The sequence below is a fragment of the Sinocyclocheilus anshuiensis genome, unplaced genomic scaffold (assembly GCF_001515605.1).
Source record: "Sinocyclocheilus anshuiensis isolate Anshui unplaced genomic scaffold, SAMN03320099.WGS_v1.1 scaffold476, whole genome shotgun sequence".
Taxonomy (NCBI): Eukaryota; Metazoa; Chordata; class Actinopteri; order Cypriniformes; family Cyprinidae; genus Sinocyclocheilus; species Sinocyclocheilus anshuiensis.
The window spans coordinates 732,500-752,257 of NW_015554139.1; the positions used below are offsets into that span (position 1 = coordinate 732,500).

Here is a 19,758-nt window from a genome sequence, read left to right on the forward strand (position 1 = left end):
TCTTTATGCACCAAGAGCTTGTAACACTCCAAAGAGAAAGGAAAAATTGAAATCGCATCATATGACCCCTTTAAAAAAGTTCAACTGTTCAGTGACATTTTATATACTTGACCAAACTGGAATTTTTTTTTGTTAACGCAATGTCTGGTGTCAGCCCGGGGAGGAGGGCTTCCCCAGATGAGTCTTGGTTCCTCCCTTGGTTTCTTCCTCATCTATTGAAACATCCTAAGGCCTTCTTTTTCACTTCTGTCACCTTAGGCTTGTTCATTGGGGGTTTTAAGGGACTATTTTTATTTACCATTTATCTACTGTTTTTTCTATTAATATTTATTTTCTAAAGCTGACTGGAACAAGCTCTGGTGATTGCAACTGAATTGAAGAATATTCTGAAATTTCAGAAAATGAAAAGAATGATCCAAGGGAAAACAGATGAGAGGTTAGAAGTAAAAAAAGTAAGAGGAACAAAGATGCAGCAGAGCATGACAAAAAATAAATAAAAAAATAAGATTTGCATTGACACCCACCTGAAGCTCAGGAAAATATCAGCTGACAGACAAGAACAGGAAAAAAAAAAAAAAACAGAGAGAAGAGAAAATAGTCCAGAAAACAGAGTAAGAAATTATAAAGCAGTTAAGAACTGTCACTTTAAATTGAAGAAACTGAAGAAAGTTTGAAGTATAAGTGTGACAAGATAGACGGTGCTTAGAAAAACAAACAAACAAAAAAAAACAATAAAGCTATTAGTGCATCATAAATATCTCAACATCTCACCTCTCCCATACTGGGATTGTCTGCTTTATGGGCATTCAGACGGTCCATCACCATCTCAGCCAGCGTGAAATTCTCCTTTGGGCCCCTTAGATAAACACAGTTGGTTTACTGTACACTTAAAACTAATCATATTACACCAGGAAACCAAAAGTATTGCCAAGTGCATGTGAGAACTGGGAGTGAAAGGGCATCAGTACTGGCGGTAGCGGATGGCTGGGTATTCCTTCAGTGTGTCGCAGAGTGTGGCGATCTGCTCGGCCATGGCCTCCATCATCCTGGTCCTATCATCTAGATTAGTCTGAGATGGGCTGTAGAAAGAGTGGAAGGAACTGGGGTTGTCCAGAGTAAACACCTGCAACAAAAACAGAGTGTGTCAGAAACAACTAGATTTTTACTTTTTTGAAGAAAATGTGAAAACTCATGCAAAACTCACCACCACATCACAGCCAAACGTTTGGGGTCAGTAAGAATAAAAAAAGAAAAGAAATGAATACTTTTATTCAGCAAGGACGCATTAAATTGAGAAAAAAGTAACAGTAAAGGCATGTTTATATATAATGTAAAGGATTTCTATTCAAAGAATCCTAAAAAAATGTATCATGATTTCCACAAAAAAAAAGCAGCAGCACATATGTGTTTTCAAAATTGATTAGAATAAGAAATGTTTCTTATTATGTTTCTTAAAATATCTTACCGACCCCAGACTTTTGAACAGTAGTTGCTGTATGTGCTTGCAATGCTACCACGCACCTGCAACTCATATGGTATGAAAGCCACATTGATTTCCTTCAGGGTTTTGATGGCCTTGGCAACCCTTGGCCTCCCAAGCTCAGCAAAAAGCCCATCAGGACAAGCTGAATGCAGGATGAACAGAGATAGACAATATAATAACTACACAAATTCAGACCATGCACTGTAGGCAACCATGATGGACTGTCTTCAAAACAGAAACATCAAAGCAAATAGTCAAATCAATTGTCTTACTGTCTGTAAAGAAGATGTGTGCTGCTTTGTATGTGAAGGCTGCGTCTTTGAAATCACCAATTAGAGAATGAATTGACTGAAATACAGATATGAAATCATTGAAATTAAAAGAGAATTTTTTAACAACACTGGGCATTATATTAACACTTCAACTGTGAGATGTGTGGTAGTAAAGAGGCTCACTTTTGGCACAGGGGAGATGAGGTAAATGGCCTCCAGACTAGGGATCGGCTCCCTACGCTTGTTAATGTCCTCCACAACTGTGAAGAAAACAGGACACCTCACATCTAGTTTTCTTAATTCAAGATTTTTCCTAGTGGTTCATGGGACAAGCAGTGAAGCGTAATACCGACACATTTTGCAATAAAAACCTCTTTAGCACAACGGAAAATTTGCAACAGATAGCAGCCTAATGTAAAAAACACCTTTCACACTTTAATATCTGACACTGGCATTTTTATAATGAAAAGTGTTTTACAGTGAAACCTTGTGAGAATCACATTATCACATACTAAACTGACCTGTGAAAGAAAAAGAAAGAAATATACTCACTTGTAATGCCCTCTGCCATGATGTCAGACATTTTACAGCAAGAGGACAGAATCCGCATACTGATGTGATCGACTATGAGCACCTAAATACACACAACAACGATACAGTGAGTTATTTGGAAACAGATTGAAAAGAATAAAATGTCACTCTACTGTACCAATATTACCTTCCATTCCCCATCTTTCTTCACACTCTTGATGACACCACTGAGGATTTCTACAGACAAATGGGATCAGCAATGTAGTTAGACAACATCAACATCACCTATAGTGTTTATTACAGGAAAACTATGAGAAAGCAGTTTGTTTATGGCATTTACAATGATGCTGAGCCTTATGATGATGAGCTTTAGCTTTATAAAGCAGTTTAAATGTCTTCCTGGAGTATTTGCTTCAAAACAAGGACTAACAAAAATAAGAAATAAATAAATGACTGATGTTAAGGTTTGGTTCTCAAATTGCATCCCTGGTTAATAAAGGTTATTTATTTAGATAGATAGATAGATAGATAGATATCACAAATGTTTTTTTTTCACAAATAAATTATTTTTATTATGCATGAGGCTGCAAAAAGTTCTAAGCCAGGGCTGTCCAAACTCGGTCCTGGAGGGCCGGTGTCCTGCAGAGGTTCGCTCCAACCCTAATTAAACAGCTAAACTCTGCAGGACACCGGCCCTCCAGGACCGAGTTTGGACAGCCCTGTTCTAATCCAAATACAGTTGCTGTTATATTGTTAAATTCGGCAAGAAGGAAGAGTAGAAATCTTGATAAAGCAGCCGTGCATGACATCTATATGCTTATGATAAATGAGAATAAAATATAGGCCTGGTGAAATGTAGTAATAGCTAATATTGTAATAATGTAACAATATTAGTTAGTGTGTAGGGTGTTGTGCATTGTCACAAAAAGTGACATTTCCTGTGTTTTTATGTCCGGCGTGAGGTTGATCACAAGACCACAACTGACACAACATTTATTAAATAATGCAGTGCAAACAAGTCTGTTATCCCCTCCAATTACACAAATGACATTTTCTGAGGAGTAAAAGTGCTGAGTAAAGTAGTTAAACTTTGTTGAAGTTGTAGTGAATAAAAGTTAAAGTGTGTGTGTGTGTGTGTGTGTGTGTGTGTAAACTTCAAGCAGCTTCATGCGGAAGTTTGGTCCATTATGACGTATCGAGCCCTCACTGTACACCTGTTGCTATGATTATTCATCCTGACAGGCTAATATACTCTTATGTAAGCTCTGAAACATTTGCTACACGAACAGCATACGTTTTAAAGACCGTATTGCAAGATTAGATCAAACTTACTCTCGTTTACGATCGCTTTTAGTCCACTAGGGGCCATCTTGACACTTCCCTGTTGACAGATTCCCAGCAGGCCTGTGAAGGCAGAAATTACTGAAACTCATCCACGCCCTGTTGTACAAGAAAACCCGGAAGACAAAATTCAAAATAAAAGTCTTCGAGGCAAAAACATTAGCCTACAAAGGAACAAAAACGATGGATGGCTTCTTGTTATTATTACCATGGCAATATTTTATAAAAACTGTGGTGTCAAACAAACTAAGGTTATGAAAATGTTTTGTAAACCGTTAAAATAAACTAGACCCCCTCATGTTACTATACTGGTTATTTATTTTGAATTTACATTAGTTATTTATTTTATTTAGTCATTTATTAGACGCTTTTATCCAAAGAGACTTACAAATGAGGACAACAGAAGCAATCAATTGTAGTATTAAAACAACTAAAAACAGATCCAAAACTAAAAGCTAAAACTTTATAAATACTACCTATACACATTTTAAAAATAAAGAGATTAAATAAAAATGACAAATGCATACAACAAAATGTAAAAACTTAACATTTAAATGAAAAACAAAAAATAAAGCTAAAAACAATTCAAAATATTAAAGAACAAAAGGTATAAGAGTATAATAATGATTCTAACATAACACTAAGCCAAACACAAAAAAAACCTACTACATATGTGTGTATGTACAACCATACACACATACATATATACTGTATATGTACATACACATTTATAAATTCAATATATATATTGAAGTTGTAGTGAATAAAAGTTAAAGTGTGTGTGTGTGTGTGTGTGTGTGTGTGTAAACTTCAAGCAGCTTCATGCGGAAGTTTGGTCCATTATGACGTATCGAGCCCTCACTGTACACCTGTTGCTATGATTATTCATCCTGACAGGCTAATATACTCTTATGTAAGCTCTGAAACATTTGCTACACGAACAGCATACGTTTTAAAGACCGTATTGCAAGATTAGATCAAACTTACTCTCGTTTACGATCGCTTTTAGTCCACTAGGGGCCATCTTGACACTTCCCTGTTGACAGATTCCCAGCAGGCCTGTGAAGGCAGAAATTACTGAAACTCATCCACGCCCTGTTGTACAAGAAAACCCGGAAGACAAAATTCAAAATAAAAGTCTTCGAGGCAAAAACATTAGCCTACAAAGGAACAAAAACGATGGATGGCTTCTTGTTATTATTACCATGGCAATATTTTATAAAAACTGTGGTGTCAAACAAACTAAGGTTATGAAAATGTTTTGTAAACCGTTAAAATAAACTAGACCCCCTCATGTTACTATACTGGTTATTTATTTTGAATTTACATTAGTTATTTATTTTATTTAGTCATTTATTAGACGCTTTTATCCAAAGAGACTTACAAATGAGGACAACAGAAGCAATCAATTGTAGTATTAAAACAACTAAAAACAGATCCAAAACTAAAAGCTAAAACTTTATAAATACTACCTATACACATTTTAAAAATAAAGAAATTAAATAAAAATGACAAATGCATACAACAAAATTTCAAACCTTAACATTTAAATGAAAAACAAAAAATAAAGCTAAAAACAATTCAAAATATTAAAGAACAAAAGGTATAAGAGTATAATAATGATTCTAACATAACACTAAGCCAAACACAAAAAAAACCTACTACATATGTGTGTATGTACAACCATACACACATACATATATACTGTATATGTACATACACATTTATAAATTCAATATATATATTATTTAATTTCCATTTAGTTCGTTGAAGTATTAAAATAAGTCAAATTAAATAAAACTAAAAACTTAATAAAAGACCTATACAGACATAATAAATTCAGACATGTAACTAAAATTAACATAAATAACAAATACAAATAATACAAATCAAATGACAATAGTTTATCAGTAATCCTAAAAAATAAAACTAATTTCCATTGAAATTAAATAACTACAGTTAGTGCAGTAAAGTGTAGTCAAAGGACTGTTTGCTGTGGCAGTGTTAAGGTGCTGGCTTTATAAAAAGTGCAAAGACATATTTAAGAACAATTGAAAAGTTCTAAAACGCCGATAACGTCACAGGTCACACCATTATGACATTGTCATCACGTGACTCCAGGGCTGCGTGGAACAGCAGATCATTCTAATTTAAAACTTTAAACATAAACATAACCTGTTGTTGCAGCAGCAGCACTCAAATAAGGGTTGATACCACTGATCATTATATATAGATCAGTGGTTGATACACAGCATTTATTTTCCAGTTTTATAGTCTTTCTATTTATTTTTATGTATGGGCTGGGAAAACAATAATGTTCTGTCTGATTGCATTAAAGGTGCAATGTGTAATATTTACATCGATCTATTGACAGAAATGCAATATAATATACATAACTATGTTTTTTAAGACCTTACTTAATGAACCGTTATGTTTTTATAACCTTAGATTGAGCAATTTATATCTACATACACCGCGGGTCCCCTTACATGGAAGTCGCCACCATGTTTCTACAGTAGCCCTAAACGGACAAACTGCTCTACACAGCGCGTTTCGTCACTTTGTTGTTCTTGCGAATAAAACACTGACACAATGATGAACAAGTACATTAATATTCGCAATAACATCGATTTATTAAATAATTAAGTAAATATAATTCCTTAATTTACCTTTGTAAAGAAATCTCATTGCTCTCTGCTGTCTTTACCGACATCTTCTCACCGCTAGATGCCGCTACAATTTACACACTGCACCTTTAAGTCAATAATTTGTTCGTTTACAATTGCAGTAACCGCCTGTTTTTTTTAAAGCGTAATGCAATATAATATACATAACTATGTTTTTTAAGACCTTACTTAATGAACCGTTATGTTTTTATAACCTTAGATTGAGCAATTTATATCTACATACACCGCGGGTCCCCTTACATGGAAGTCGCCACCATGTTTCTACAGTAGCCCTAAACGGACAAACTGCTCTACACAGCACGTTTCGTCACTTTGTTGTTCTTGCGAATAAAACACTGACACAATGATGAACAAGTACATTAATATTCGCAATAGCATCGATTTATTAAATAATTAAGTAAATATAATTCCTTAATTTACCTTTGTAAAGAAATCTCATTGCTCTCTGCTGTCTTTACCGACATCTTCTCACCGCTAGATGCCGCTACAATTTACACACTGCACCTTTAAGTCAATAATTTGTTCGTTTACAATTGCAGTAACCGCCTGTTTTTTTTAAAGCGTCGCGAAAGTAAGTCGACGCTTTATTAATCAACGTTGTTTTCTATTCTAGATGAGTAATTTGCAGCAAACAGAACCTGTCCATAATAAATGCTACAGAAAAAAAAAATAATAATAAATGCTACAGATTAAATTGATCGCTGATCTTTGTGGAGTGACTTAATGGTTAAAAATAATCTAACACACAATATAAAGAATTAATTAATAATGATAAAAATAAAAAATAAACACCAAGAAAGTTAAACGTTTCTTGACCGTTCTGGCCAGATCCTGACCCCGTTTATCAGAACTAGTTGTGTGATAATAAGTCGTTGTTTTCAGTGTAAATATATTCCTGCAGGAGGCAGTGCTGCACAGTGTTTCCACAACCTGGGAATGAACAAAACCCGATAATAACTATTACTTCACTGTTTGCTTGTAAGCATAAACTTATATGAAAATTAGCCAAGGTGAAAATTTCACCCTAGTCTCTCATTTCTCCCTTTTCACTTTTCCTATGGAAAAGAAAAAACACAGGCAAACGCTACGAAGGAGTTGCTCTTCTAAAAGTAACGACAGAAAAGCTGCATGTCCGGTGTTGTCAATAGTGTGGATATTACAGCAAACAGTTTGCTTCGTACATTCAGTTTAACAGCATTCAATTCAAACAGTTTGCTTCGTACATTCAGTTTAACAGCATTCAATTCAAGAGGCTAAACTTTATCATTCAAGTGAACTGTGCATGTACATTTTACGTTGTTCTTCTTGCTCCATCAATGCAACACATGGTCATCCTTTAATGAGCCAGGTTTAACGTACTTAACTTCTTAGGAAAAAAAAATACTATGGAAGTCAATGGGAACCACCAACTGTTTGATTACCAGCAATCTTCAAAATATCTTCTTTTGTGTTCAACATAAGAAAGCAACTCATACAAGTTTGGAACGACATGAGGGTGAGTAAATGATGACAGAATTTTCATTTTTGGGTGAACTATCCCTTTAACGGGACATTCCTGGTTGGTTAAAGAAATAAATAAATCAAACTCACAAGACACCGATGGACAACAGTCGCTGTATATGAATAGATTGTAACTGTTTGATCTAATTTAATTCTAGTGACAATTCAGTAGTCACTGGATAATGGTAGGGACACGTCCATAGTGTCTTAGAACTTGGGACAGGTGTGGTGACAGTAACATCTGTATGAACTTGCAGAAGATCTGCACATCATCTCAATTAACGCTTACTGTCCACTAGTTACTGCCACATATCGTTTTTTTTACATTCACTTTTATCAAAGGTGTTGCATCAGATTTGTTTTTTTTCAAAATTCTTCATAAAATGAATGACATCAGCATGTTCTGTTTCATTACAATGGAACTTAATAGGGCCAAAAATATCCAGTTACAGTATAGCCACAATATGTAAACTATACGTGATAACATGTTTTTAGTGTGGGGGAAAAAACACTGCAATTTTGTTGCCATGACAAACCCTAAAGAGACTGTAAGATTTGGTTTAAATCATTGTACAGCTCAAACGCACAAGTAATTGTATAAAAGCTTCATACTATTGCTTTTCAAATGCTCTTTCAAAAGTACTTCATTGTAAACTCCAAGAATGAGCATAGATTATGTTTATGGTAATTAACATTGTGCCACAAATGCTGTTGATCGAGCTTGTATTGAACCCTTAATATTCCTTTAAGCAAACATCTGTTATTTAAATTATTACATGAAACTATAGATAATACAATTCAAATGGAATTTATTTTAATTGATTTTCAATTTTGAAAAAAAAAAAAACAGCAACAACAAAAACTGTTTTTACACATATTAAAAAAGTAATATCACACACAATAAAGTCAAACCATTTGATTGTGAATGTTCAAAGGCAATGAAATATATATTATATATTTACAAAAATATACATTTCCCCCACCCATTTATTAAATTATGCCCGGAAACAATATTCTTCTTGTTTTCAACTATATGGTTTGACACTTTGGGAGAAGCATTAGTGTTTCTATGTTCACATAAAGGCTTTATCCCACAGTTGCATTATGATGCAATAACAAGTGCTGTTGTTTTATAGTCATTCCTCAGGCTGCATGCCCATCTGTTTCAGCATCTTCTGCTCCCTCCGGTTTCTCATGCGCTCCTTGAAATCCTCCAGTTCTTGCCTCTGTTTCAGAATGAGAAACTCCACATGAAAAACAGAACGTCATTGCATCTCACTTGTATAATCTATACATATTTTAAAGTAAATGTTCAGCATTCCTGTGGGATGTTGCTGCTGAATAGTAAAATATCTACCTAAAGATCTGTTTAACCTAACCTAACCACTGCAACCACCCAAGTAAAAGCAGTTTGATTACAAGAGTGCATCAAATTAAAGAGAAAATGCTTACATGCATTTTCTCATCAGGTGGGAAGATCTCCCTCTGAAAAATGTAATAATATAATCTGATCATATAACAGCAAGTGCGTATATAGAATTGCTAAATATAAAACACTACAATATTAAAATGGACTTCTCAGTGCAATTATGAACCTTTCGCTTCACGATGTATTCCTCAAAATACTCCGCTTGGTTTGATATCCAAAACATCGCCACTGGAAACGACAGATACACCATCATCCGTTTAAAATGATAAACATTACAAATCTGTTGATATTCACATTTGATCGGTTATTCACATAACTTACGTGCAGTGGTGAGCAAAGCACTGAGTTTAGTGTTTAGCAAAGCGGGACGTTTACAGCTTCTGTGAGTCTTTTTAAACCCCATCCCCCCCCCTCCGAGAAAACGAAAAACGAAGTTGTTCGGTGTATAATTAAGAAGTCAAGCTAAAACTAGATTTAAACCTGAATATTGTAAATGGGTAAAATATAAAATGTTTACTTTCCTTTTTTTGTCTCTTAAACACAAGCTCTCGCCCCTAAACCCCCAATTTTCCCCTCCCTGTCCAACCGTGCCCCTCCCTCGCCCTCCCAGAACATAATATATGCCAACTAGAATCGCAATACAATACAGGCACTGGAGAAAACACTATAAGAGAAAACTCAGAGGACCTGCCAAGGTCTCGAACTGTGCCCCCCGCCCCCCTTGCTGAATCAAATAACAGAATTAGAACACATCCACTATAATCGAACAAGAACAATGATAAATCAGAACGGTTTGATTTTTTTTGTAGCTTTTTTTCCTTTCAAAATTTTTGTAATTATATCTAGCACAGCATATGGAGTTCTCTCTGTGCAGGTGTAATAAAATGATCTGTGAAAAGAAAAGAGGATTCATGCAGAAACCAGCTGAGAGCTCCGTCGCGTTGGCCTGGTGTTCGCATGACGCTCTCAAACGCGTGTACCAGTTGCACAGAGTTGCGTGTTCTTCTTCTATATGTATAATACACTTAAAATAGTTATCATATTCTTTAAATTATATTCAAACTAAAGGATACTCAGAAACCGCCCTTACAGGTCAACGCTCCGGCCCGTGGTGAGATTCCTCACCGGGTTTACATGAAAACGATGAGCAATGAAAGTATATCTCCATGATTCTGTCCTCAATTAACACTTGTCAGAATAATGCATATATTAGGGTTTATTTTCTACAAGGCTACCTAAATTTTTAATGACGAGTGGGGAGAACAAGAAAATATATTTATATATTTAGAAAGACATGTTAAGAGTGAAGCATTTCGGGTCTCAGCTATCAGCATAAAAGGATATGGGTGTTTGGCATAGACATCAGAGGGTAAGGTGTTGGTAAGAGAGTTAAAAATATCTAAAAAAAAAAAAAAAAAAATCAGATTTTTACTTAAATGTTGTTCTTTTGAACTTTCTATTAAAGAAATCTGCATCAGTTCCACAAAAATAAACTGATGTGAATATTTGAAATGTTTCTTGAGTAGCAAATCAACGTATTAGAATGATTTCTGAAGGATCATGTGGCACTAAAGAATGGAGTAATTCAGCTTTGCATCACAGGAATAAATTACATTTGAAATGTATTAAAATAAAAAAAGTTGAAATTGTAATAATATTTAATAATATTACTGTTTTTGAGCAAATAAATGCAGCCTTGGTGGGCATAAGAGACCTTCAAAAAAAAAAAACTGTACTAACCCAAAACTTTTGACAGCTAATGTGTCATAAGTGAGGTGACTGCAGCTGTAACTCACCGCCTCTCTCCTCCTCCTCTCCTGTTCCCGGCGTCGTGCAAGCTCCCTCTGCTGGTCAAGTGCACTCTGGGAAGCGGCGGGGGACTGGGGTGGGCCTTGGGAAGGCTGTGGGGCCGAGGGCGGTTGGGCCGGGTTCTGGGCTTGCAGCTGATTTTGGTGCTGCTGCTGTGGCGGCTGGACCTGCTGTTGCTCCGGCCGCCTGCGGGGCTCCTCCTGAGGCCTTCGAGGCGTCTCAATGGAGTCCTCCTCATCTCGTCCCCTTCAGACAGAAAGAAAATGTCTTGAAACTGCTAAACAGTCCTTTCATTAAAAAGAGTTTCTGAACGGCTCTCTTACCGAAGTTTCTCTTGTTCTCTGCGCAGACGGTCTTTCTCAGCTTGCTCGGCCTGGGCCTTCAGGGCTTTCTCTCGCTCTTCCTTCTCTCTGGCCGCACGTCGAAACTGTTCGAAGCTGTCGCTGGAGGACTTCAGACCAGACAAGGGAGTAGAGGTGGATTTCTGCGCCAGGCTTGCCCAGGAACCCATGTTCTTCAGTTTCACATCCTGGGGACCAAACGAAGGACACGTTATGAGGCATAGTAACGTAGCATAACCATTCCAGAACTGCTGTATTCATTGAAATTACAATGAATTAAGTCGTCCCTTCCACCCACCTGTACCTTTTTCGGCGCCACAGGAGTCTTGTGCTCCTGTTTGAATTTCTCTTTGTCCTGCATGGAAGGTGGTGGACCGCTCTGCTCAGAGGAGTGGATGACAGGACGGGAACTTTCAAGTGGTTTCATATCTGCTTCTAAAACAAGATGATAAACAGTTAGTTCTGGTCCTCTAATTTGACTGGCAGAGCAGAACAGAGATAGTCAATATTTAATATAACTGCATTTAGACGTTTCACTTTTTGTTTGTCTGTAGCATTCTGCCAGAGTATGCGAGAATTGTTTAGTGGAAAGAAAGTTCTGTGATTTTGCATAGGGTGCAGAACTTTTTTTTTTTTATAGCACAACTTCAGTCACATCTGTTTGTGCAATGCTTGTAAACAAAAACTGTAAAAACTACTCGACAGTTGATATTACTTGACATTAAACTTATTGTTTATTGTATAAAAGCAACTTGAGGAAGACTTGTGTAATTTTGAATGTCAGCTTATCAGCACAGTGTGCTTAGTGTGAACATGCATACTTTGAAATGGGAGTTTCACTCACTCGGTTGGCTGTGGCCTGGCATTGTGGGTTTACTCTCAGGGTGTTTGTGAGGGTCTTGTCTCATGGCTGGACTGAAGGGCTCACCACGCATCACAGGTGAATGAAGCAGCTTCTCTTCTTTAATGCCACCCAAAGCTGAAGGACCTTGCTGTGGTTCCTGAAGCAAACAAAGCAACAAACACACATTTATAAAACCAAAAGCTATTCATCACATCATAGACATCCATGTGGACACTGGAAACAACGTCAACAGTGTCAAAGCAAAAGAAATGGAAATGGTACTGACCTTTTTGGCCTGAGGAGGGGACTGGTGGACTAAAGCATACTGAGAGATTTGAGGGGAATGCATCATGAGCGGGGAGGGGTTATCTCGCATGTGTGCTGTCAAAATAAAGACACCATTAAAATACAAATATTTACAGTGCCGTCTGATACATTTGACTGCAGCTACAAGGTACTCAATGTAAAGTAGTTGAGCTACAGACAAGTTCCACTACAAGTTACTGACAAAAAATGGCTAACTACTTTTAACTATTGATAATGGCGGGATATACAGGAAGAGCATTTTTCTGGCACAAAATAATGACAAGCATCTAAATCAATGTTTCAAAATGAAATAATTTTTAATCAGCAAAAAATTACAAAAATAAATATGACTATATATATATATATATATATATATATATAACCATTTATTTAGTAAATTAGGCATTTTTATGGCAAATACAAAAAAACAAAACAAAATAAGCATCAAATATTGTGATAAATATTTAGCAGTTTAAGCATCCACTTCACTACCAAAAAAAGTATACAACAATGAAAAGCTATGGTTTAAAAGACCGTTGTGTTACCTGAGTTATAGGAGTCAGACTTGTGTTGACGTGGAGAGTGATACTGCTGTTGTTGCTGGATAATCTGCTGTGCTTTTGTGGAGGGCATGGACACTTTGTGTTGACTAGGCTGCGTTTGCGTGGTCTGCACATGGCCTTGAGAGAAGCTCAGCTGCTGCGAGTGCTGCATGTGTCTGGCCTGATGCTGCGAGAGCTGCGGGGAGGGCTGGTGTGCCGCTGCCGGCTGGGCTTGAGTCTGAACAGGAATCTGCGGTGGGGGCAGGGAGCTCTGCTGGCTCATCTGAGACTGAACCTGCACTGACTGCAGCAGAGACTGCTGGCCCGGCTGCTGCGGCCTGCTCTGCAAAGACTGCATTAGTGATGTCGCCGGCTGCTGCTGCAGGCGGTTCGGCTGCAGGTGCTGCAGGTACATGGGCAGGGGCATGGAGGGAACGGGCTCCTCGTCATCCTCTAGCAGCATCTGTGGGGGCTGGGAGGACAGCAGGCCCTGGGGAGTGAGCGTGGGTGGGGAGAGGGGCCGCTGGCGGATTTGCTGGGGAGGATGCAGGAGGTGAGGAGGGAGGTGGTGCTGGGGCTGAGGGGGTTGCTGGGACTGGAGCTGCTGCGGCAGGGTCTGCTGGGGTTGCTGCTGCTGCTGGGGCGTGCTTTGCTGCGGAGGTTTAAGAGGTAGCGGGGCTGCCCTATTACTGGGCCTTGAAGGCTGCTGGGGCATTGCGTTGTGCAGGGCTAGAGACCAACAACACAAAGAGAGTGGAAGACCACAAAAGCATGATTAAGTAAAGGGTCAATATAGAACACCTGCAATTTTTAAATAATTTTTGTAAACAAAAGTGCAAGATAAAGTGAAGAATAGAGCCAATCAGAGCATATCTACACCAGTTTGGACCAATGAGAGGTGGGCAGTGTGAAAATCGGCATGGTAGTCCAGCAATAGTCTAACCAATAGTAAAACTGATAAATCCTATAGCCATGGAAGAAATGTACTTTTGTCTTTTTAATGTATTTTCTGGAATATATGTCACATTATTTGAAACATCCTGCAACGTATATTCAAAAGCAACTAACATAATGCAACTGACATCAAGCACACAAAACATGCATAAACAGCACACAACATCTGGATTTGTGCCGAACGTGAGGTATGTGAGCCCAAGTTTATATGTACAGCATGTTTCCCACATGCCGGTAGTTTGTTTCACTTTAAAGAAATTCATTTAGGCTTGGCATTTATTATAAATGCTGTTTAACATGAATCCCACTATCATTTGTTTTTTAATGTTCTGTATTTGGAAGCATTACAAGTATGTGCAAAGCATTTGCTGTGAAGTGAGGGGAATGAAAATATTAATAGTGTTTTTGAATGTTTATAAATGTTTCATTTATCAGTATTTTACGGTGTTCCTGAATGTAATAATACAATTTTTATTTTTGCAAATTTGACCCAGTACATCCAGAAAGTACTCTACATCTAACCTAGTTAGGACATAGTATTAAGGTATTTTTGACTTAATAAACAGGAATTTTCCACTTACCTGGGGATGGGAGGATGGGGTGCTGGTTCAGGAATGGGTGGGTCTCAGGAGACGCTGGGCCTCCTGGAGGGTGAGCGTTGAGGTGAGGCGGCGCAGGGGAGGGCGAGTCATTGGCATGGTGGGGAAGGTGCATGAGGGGCTGGACGAAGTGGGCCAGAGGGTCAAACGGGTTTTCCAGGAGCCGCGAGGGCTCCAGAGCTGTGACGGGAGGAGGCATGTAAGCGGCGGGAGAAGGATGCTGCTGCTGCAGCTTCAGCTGAACACTGGGCTGCAGTGCAGGGGTCTCGGGTTGATGGGGAACTTGCGGCTGAGGCACGCCTGGAGCCACCACCTGGTGATGAGCCTTCTTTCCTTCACCTCTCCCTCTCTTCTTCAGCTTAGAAGCCATCCCTGGGTTCACGAAGGAAGATTCTTCATGAAATGCAGCTTCTTGAATCATTTAACATTTCCAAAACTTTAGAAATGCAGCTGTTCACGTTATGGAGTTACAGGGCTCACCTGTCTCCGAGTCTTCACTTTCTGAGGAGCTGGACTCACTGCTGCTGCCCATCTCGGATGATGAGCCTTTTGTCTTTGCAGCGCTCATTGCCTCCATGGTCTTCTCTGGAACTGAAGGACAAGAAACAATGAACAATGATCAATAAGAATATGTATGCACTTGGTATTTATGTTGATTTTGGGTGATGCAACGTAACAGACAGCATTAAATAGAAGTGTAAAAAGGGATCCAATGTGTTTTAGAGACACTCTAGTTATGTTTACATGCACTGAATTGCCAATCAGAATGAACCCAGTTCTATTTAAGATCGTGAAATTTCTGTTTATATAAACCATAAACTTTACAATCAGATTCATGTATTCATCTACATGTGATGTCATGCATTCTGAACAAAACTTCAGTGCAGTCTCTTCCACTGACCAGTTTTTTTTTTTTTAAATAAACATTTGTAAGATGTAAAACGAATGTAAATATACACATCATGACACCGCATGTGCACAAGGTGTTTTTGAATCTGACTGAGAAGATAGTTGGATTCAAGCATTTACATGCTTAATTTTTTCCTGTTGATTGGATTATTTCAGGTCTTCACCACCCCTTCCAATTTGACCAAAATTTAATTTGGGTAGAGCTCATTCGGATCAACTGTGGTGTTTACATGAAGGCTACCCAATCTAATGGAGCAATGAATCGAAGTATTAGGTTGCATGTTAATGTAGCTAGTAAGGATGTGAACGATTAATCGATGATCGATTAACTGTCGATAAGAGATGCAATCGATTAAAGCTATCGATGGTCGATTAAGCCGTTTAATTTTGGGCTGCGTGCGGCTCATGCGCAAAACACGTGTGAGCGGCTGTGAGTGACGGTGACGGTATATAAATGCATCATCATTCATTCATAATGTACAAATTAAGCTTTTAATGTGATTTAAACTTTAAAAGTACATTAAAATAGAAACAACACAAAGTTCTTCAACATGGAAAGCAATAGAAATGTAGTAACTAAGTCATTTCTCCAGATAATTCTTTCATATCGGGCTCTGCGCTTTGCAGGGCTGTAGGACACAGGACAGATAGGCTATTCATTCCTACAACTTGTTAATTTGTTCCTACGACTTATTAATTGTGGCGCGGCGCTCCATAAACAAGTTTTTTGTGTTTCAGCTGTTCGATCGCACCGGCACCTCGCGCGTACTCACCCCACATATTCTAGCAATTCAAACTTACATCGCAGTCTGTTCATTGTCAAAATAAAATACAGTCAACCAAACATATAAAAGGTTACATTGGTCAGTTTAAATAGACCGTAGTATACCGGTCCACTCTGCTGTTATGCCAAGGACTTTTTTGCTCATGATGGAAACATTTGGATTTGTGCCGAATGAGACGCAAGGAATAAGCTCCAAATACTAGCCAAACCCGCGCTCGCTCCGTCTCGTATGCACGCACACATGCACTGTCACGATCTAATGCACTGTAAATGCTGGATTTTTAAAAACAAATAGGCCTACCGGAACACAAAAATGTAAAATCGGACATTTTCCTGAACAGGATCCAGCAGGATCAAATTAAGTACTGGTCATAATACTCGCATGATAATGTTTGATGGTTAACGATTAATCGATTAATTGATCGTTAATTTAAACGAGGATCGATCATGGAAATGATTGAAAATTCACATCCCTAGTAGCTAGTGTGTTGCAATTACTCAAAACTACCTTCTGCGGTGGTCAAGTCAGCACTTTATATGCACTTATCAAATTTGGAAAGTCAATGCAAATGCATCCCAGACAACATTCTGGGACAGATGTGTCCAATCTTACTCCTGGAGGGCCACCTTCCAGCAGAGTTCAGCTCCATTCCCAATTAAACACACCTAAACCAGCTAATCAAGGTTTTCAGGATCACTAGAAACTTCCAGGCAGGTGTTTTGGAGCTAAACTCTGCAAGAATATGGCCTTACAGCAGCATGATTGGACACCCCTTTTCTAGGATTACCTACAAGATAGTGTCAAAACAAGTGTATGTACAGCCAATCCTCTGATATGGCTGAGCACTTTTGGTAGGACCACCAGAGACAGAAGTGTAAACAGGGCCTTAGCATTAAAGAGGTTTGTAAAATAATTTACCGGCGGGCTTCTTATTCTTGCGAAGGCAGGACGACACATATCTCTCCAGTTCCCTCAGCGTAGAAGGCTTCAACGTCTCAAAGTCGATCTCAATCTCGTCCGGGTTGGAGTTCTTAAGCGAGGGTTCGCGGGACTGGATGATGTGGACCACACGGCCCAGCTTGTCTCCAGGCAGCTTGTTAATGTCCAGACTCAGCTGTCTCTTTTCTTCATAGGACATAGGCTTACACTTCTCTCCAGCAGGCATGCCTGCCATTGTGGCTCCTCCACTCAGACCCAGATCCTCCTCAGGATCCAGGCTCACCACAGGTAGCAGTGTTGGTGGAGCAGCACCTGGGGGAGCCATGGAGCGACTGCCCTTACCTCCCTCCTTCTTGCTATAGGGCATAAGACAACAAGAAATTCTAATTTTTAATGACACTATACAATTATTGGGTAAACAGCAAAATTCTCAGACTCTCCACATTGATAAAAGTGATTAAACCATGTAATTTTGGATACTTTCTTGCCTGAAATGTGTTTGTATTTCCAAATATAGCTCACCTCAGCTTCTTGGGCTTCTTAGGCAGAGGATCCTTGTTCTTAGGCTTTCCTTGAGCCTTGAGGGTAGGAGGCGGCTCCAGGATCTCTTCCAGTGCAGGCATGACTCCCGCTTTCTTTTTGTGCTTGTCTTTCTTCTTCTCCTTCTTTTCCTTCTCTTTTTTCTTTGGTTTGCTGACCTGAGGCTGGGACAAGGCAGCCAGCTGCTCATGAACTGCTTTCAGCTGAGCAACAAAAGAGAAGAAACAAAACAGGGAGATTAAAGTCTTCTCAGGGGACAGTATCGCATCTTTGTAAAGTGTAAACTTTTTTACACTTCTAGTATCTATGGTGAGATCTTTCGGCCAGCTTGTCCTTGAAAAGACTTCTTCCTTGGGTACGTGCTGGCAAAAACTAAGCATAGATCTGCTCACCTGCTCCTGAAGCTCTGCTAGCCTCTGGGCTCTCTCCTCTTCAGAGTCATCCGTGGAGGAGTCCGATTCAGATGAGGAATCACTGGAACTGTCAGAGGACGAGGCTGTGCCCATGGGTGGCTGTGTCTTGACAGGAACCTGGTGGAGCACTGGCGCAGGAGCGGGTCCCAGCATTTCCTCTGGCTCATCGGGCATTTTAGCAAAACGCATCTCAAACACATCCTACAAAAAGAGAAAACCTTTTGATGATCTAGTATAAGATGCTTCTCATCTTCATTTAAGAATTCAGCAATGTGCACTTTGATACATTCTGACAACATTATAGAAACTATAAGAGTGGAACATTACCGTTAATTTTTTTTGCTGCATTCACAGATTTAATTTCTCAAGCACTTTCACACTTCTCTGTCAATTAGGGTCAGAAATTAACAGGGGCTTGGGGCCAAAAAACCCACCCAAAATCAAGTTAAGGGGCCAAAAAAAACGGCTCTTCACAATTAAACTAAATCTATTACGACTGTGGAGATTAAAGTTAAGTGTGAAAGTGAATGAAAAGTGTAGATTGCAGCATTACATTTAGATCTGCTCATGTTACATTCGATTTCTTTTTACATGTTTTTTTGCAGCATTCAGCATTACTTACACTAGACTGAAGTCATGGACCACTTTAGTGATAGGAAACGTTTTCTTTGCTTGCTTTCTGTATATAGTTTATTCCCAGTTTGAATAACTTTTTTCAATCTACTAAAATAACCATTAAATCATCTTGATTTTATAATGTGTAAAAAGCAATAAAGTAATTCATAAACTGTTTTTAGGTTTTGTTTACATAGCCAGAATGACAAGTCTTCTCCCAAAACACAAAAACATTATTTTATGCAGTCTACTGATCAACACTAATAATTATTACATATCATGAGCAAAGATCAACAATTACTGTGCCATAATATTGCCCTGTAGTAAGTTGCTGTTCTTTATTTGTACAATTTATATACTTTATGCATGCTGTTTACTTGAAAATAAAAATAAGGGTCAAATATTGCCCCTTAAAGGGTTAGTTCACCCAAAAATGAAAATTAGCCCATAAATTACTCACCCTCAAGTCATCCTAGGTGTATATGACTTTCTTCTTTCAGACGAATCCAGTCGGAGTTATATTAAAAATTGTCTTTGATCTTTCAAGCTGTTTAAAGGGGTCATATGATGCGATTTCAATTTTTCCTTTCTCTTTGGAGTGTTACAAGCTCTTGGTGCATAAAGAAGATCTGTAAAGTTGCAAAGACTAAAGTTTCAAATCCAAAGAGATATTCTTTATAAAAGTTAAGAGTCAACCACGCCTACCTAAAACGGCTCGTTCTAACACGCTCCCACATGTCTACGTCACAATGTGGGAAGATTTGCATAACGTCGCCCAAATGTTCAGGCAAAGAAAGGAGTAACTTTTATTCTCGCTGTAGTATTGTTGTTGCAGCCGCTGCCATGTCGTGAAGGCGCTGTGCTTCATTGTGAAAGCGAAACTACTTTGTTTGGCCTTCCAAAAGAGGACAATATCCGC

General features: G+C 38.5%; 3 protein-coding genes across 3 annotated transcripts in view; all 3 read right to left on the reverse strand.

The window, feature by feature from the left end:
• Positions 1-3,699, reverse strand: part of LOC107670524 (syntaxin-binding protein 2-like) — a 14,956-nt gene extending 11,257 nt beyond the window's left edge. Inside the window, exons 1-8 of the mRNA XM_016463167.1 lie at positions 3,619-3,699; positions 2,474-2,523; positions 2,308-2,389; positions 1,939-2,015; positions 1,756-1,831; positions 1,522-1,625; positions 969-1,123; positions 772-856 (exon numbers count right to left, since the gene is read on the reverse strand). Of these exons, the coding sequence (XP_016318653.1) occupies positions 772-856; positions 969-1,123; positions 1,522-1,625; positions 1,756-1,831; positions 1,939-2,015; positions 2,308-2,389; positions 2,474-2,523; positions 3,619-3,655 (666 nt within the window). The 5' untranslated portion in view covers positions 3,656-3,699. The remainder of the gene's footprint in view (positions 1-771; positions 857-968; positions 1,124-1,521; positions 1,626-1,755; positions 1,832-1,938; positions 2,016-2,307; positions 2,390-2,473; positions 2,524-3,618) is intronic.
• A 4,970-nt stretch (positions 3,700-8,669) lies between these two features.
• Positions 8,670-9,534, reverse strand: LOC107670483 (protein PET100 homolog, mitochondrial-like). The gene is made up of 3 exons (XM_016463095.1): positions 9,410-9,534; positions 9,267-9,299; positions 8,670-9,040 (listed from the first exon to the last, which is right to left on the reverse strand). The coding sequence occupies exons 1-3, from the start codon at positions 9,494-9,496 to the stop codon at positions 8,951-8,953; spliced, it is 210 nt and encodes a 69-aa protein (XP_016318581.1). The 5' UTR covers positions 9,497-9,534; the 3' UTR covers positions 8,670-8,950.
• A 1,029-nt stretch (positions 9,535-10,563) lies between these two features.
• LOC107670433 (bromodomain-containing protein 4-like) overlaps positions 10,564-19,758 on the reverse strand; it is a 39,122-nt gene continuing 29,927 nt past the window's right edge. Inside the window, exons 8-19 of the mRNA XM_016463036.1 lie at positions 18,204-18,425; positions 17,794-18,014; positions 17,251-17,627; positions 15,119-15,229; positions 14,621-15,010; positions 13,089-13,814; positions 12,524-12,618; positions 12,238-12,394; positions 11,698-11,828; positions 11,376-11,581; positions 10,984-11,298; positions 10,564-10,567 (exon numbers count right to left, since the gene is read on the reverse strand). Coding sequence (XP_016318522.1) covers positions 10,564-10,567; positions 10,984-11,298; positions 11,376-11,581; positions 11,698-11,828; positions 12,238-12,394; positions 12,524-12,618; positions 13,089-13,814; positions 14,621-15,010; positions 15,119-15,229; positions 17,251-17,627; positions 17,794-18,014; positions 18,204-18,425 — 2,955 coding nt within the window. The remainder of the gene's footprint in view (positions 10,568-10,983; positions 11,299-11,375; positions 11,582-11,697; positions 11,829-12,237; positions 12,395-12,523; positions 12,619-13,088; positions 13,815-14,620; positions 15,011-15,118; positions 15,230-17,250; positions 17,628-17,793; positions 18,015-18,203; positions 18,426-19,758) is intronic.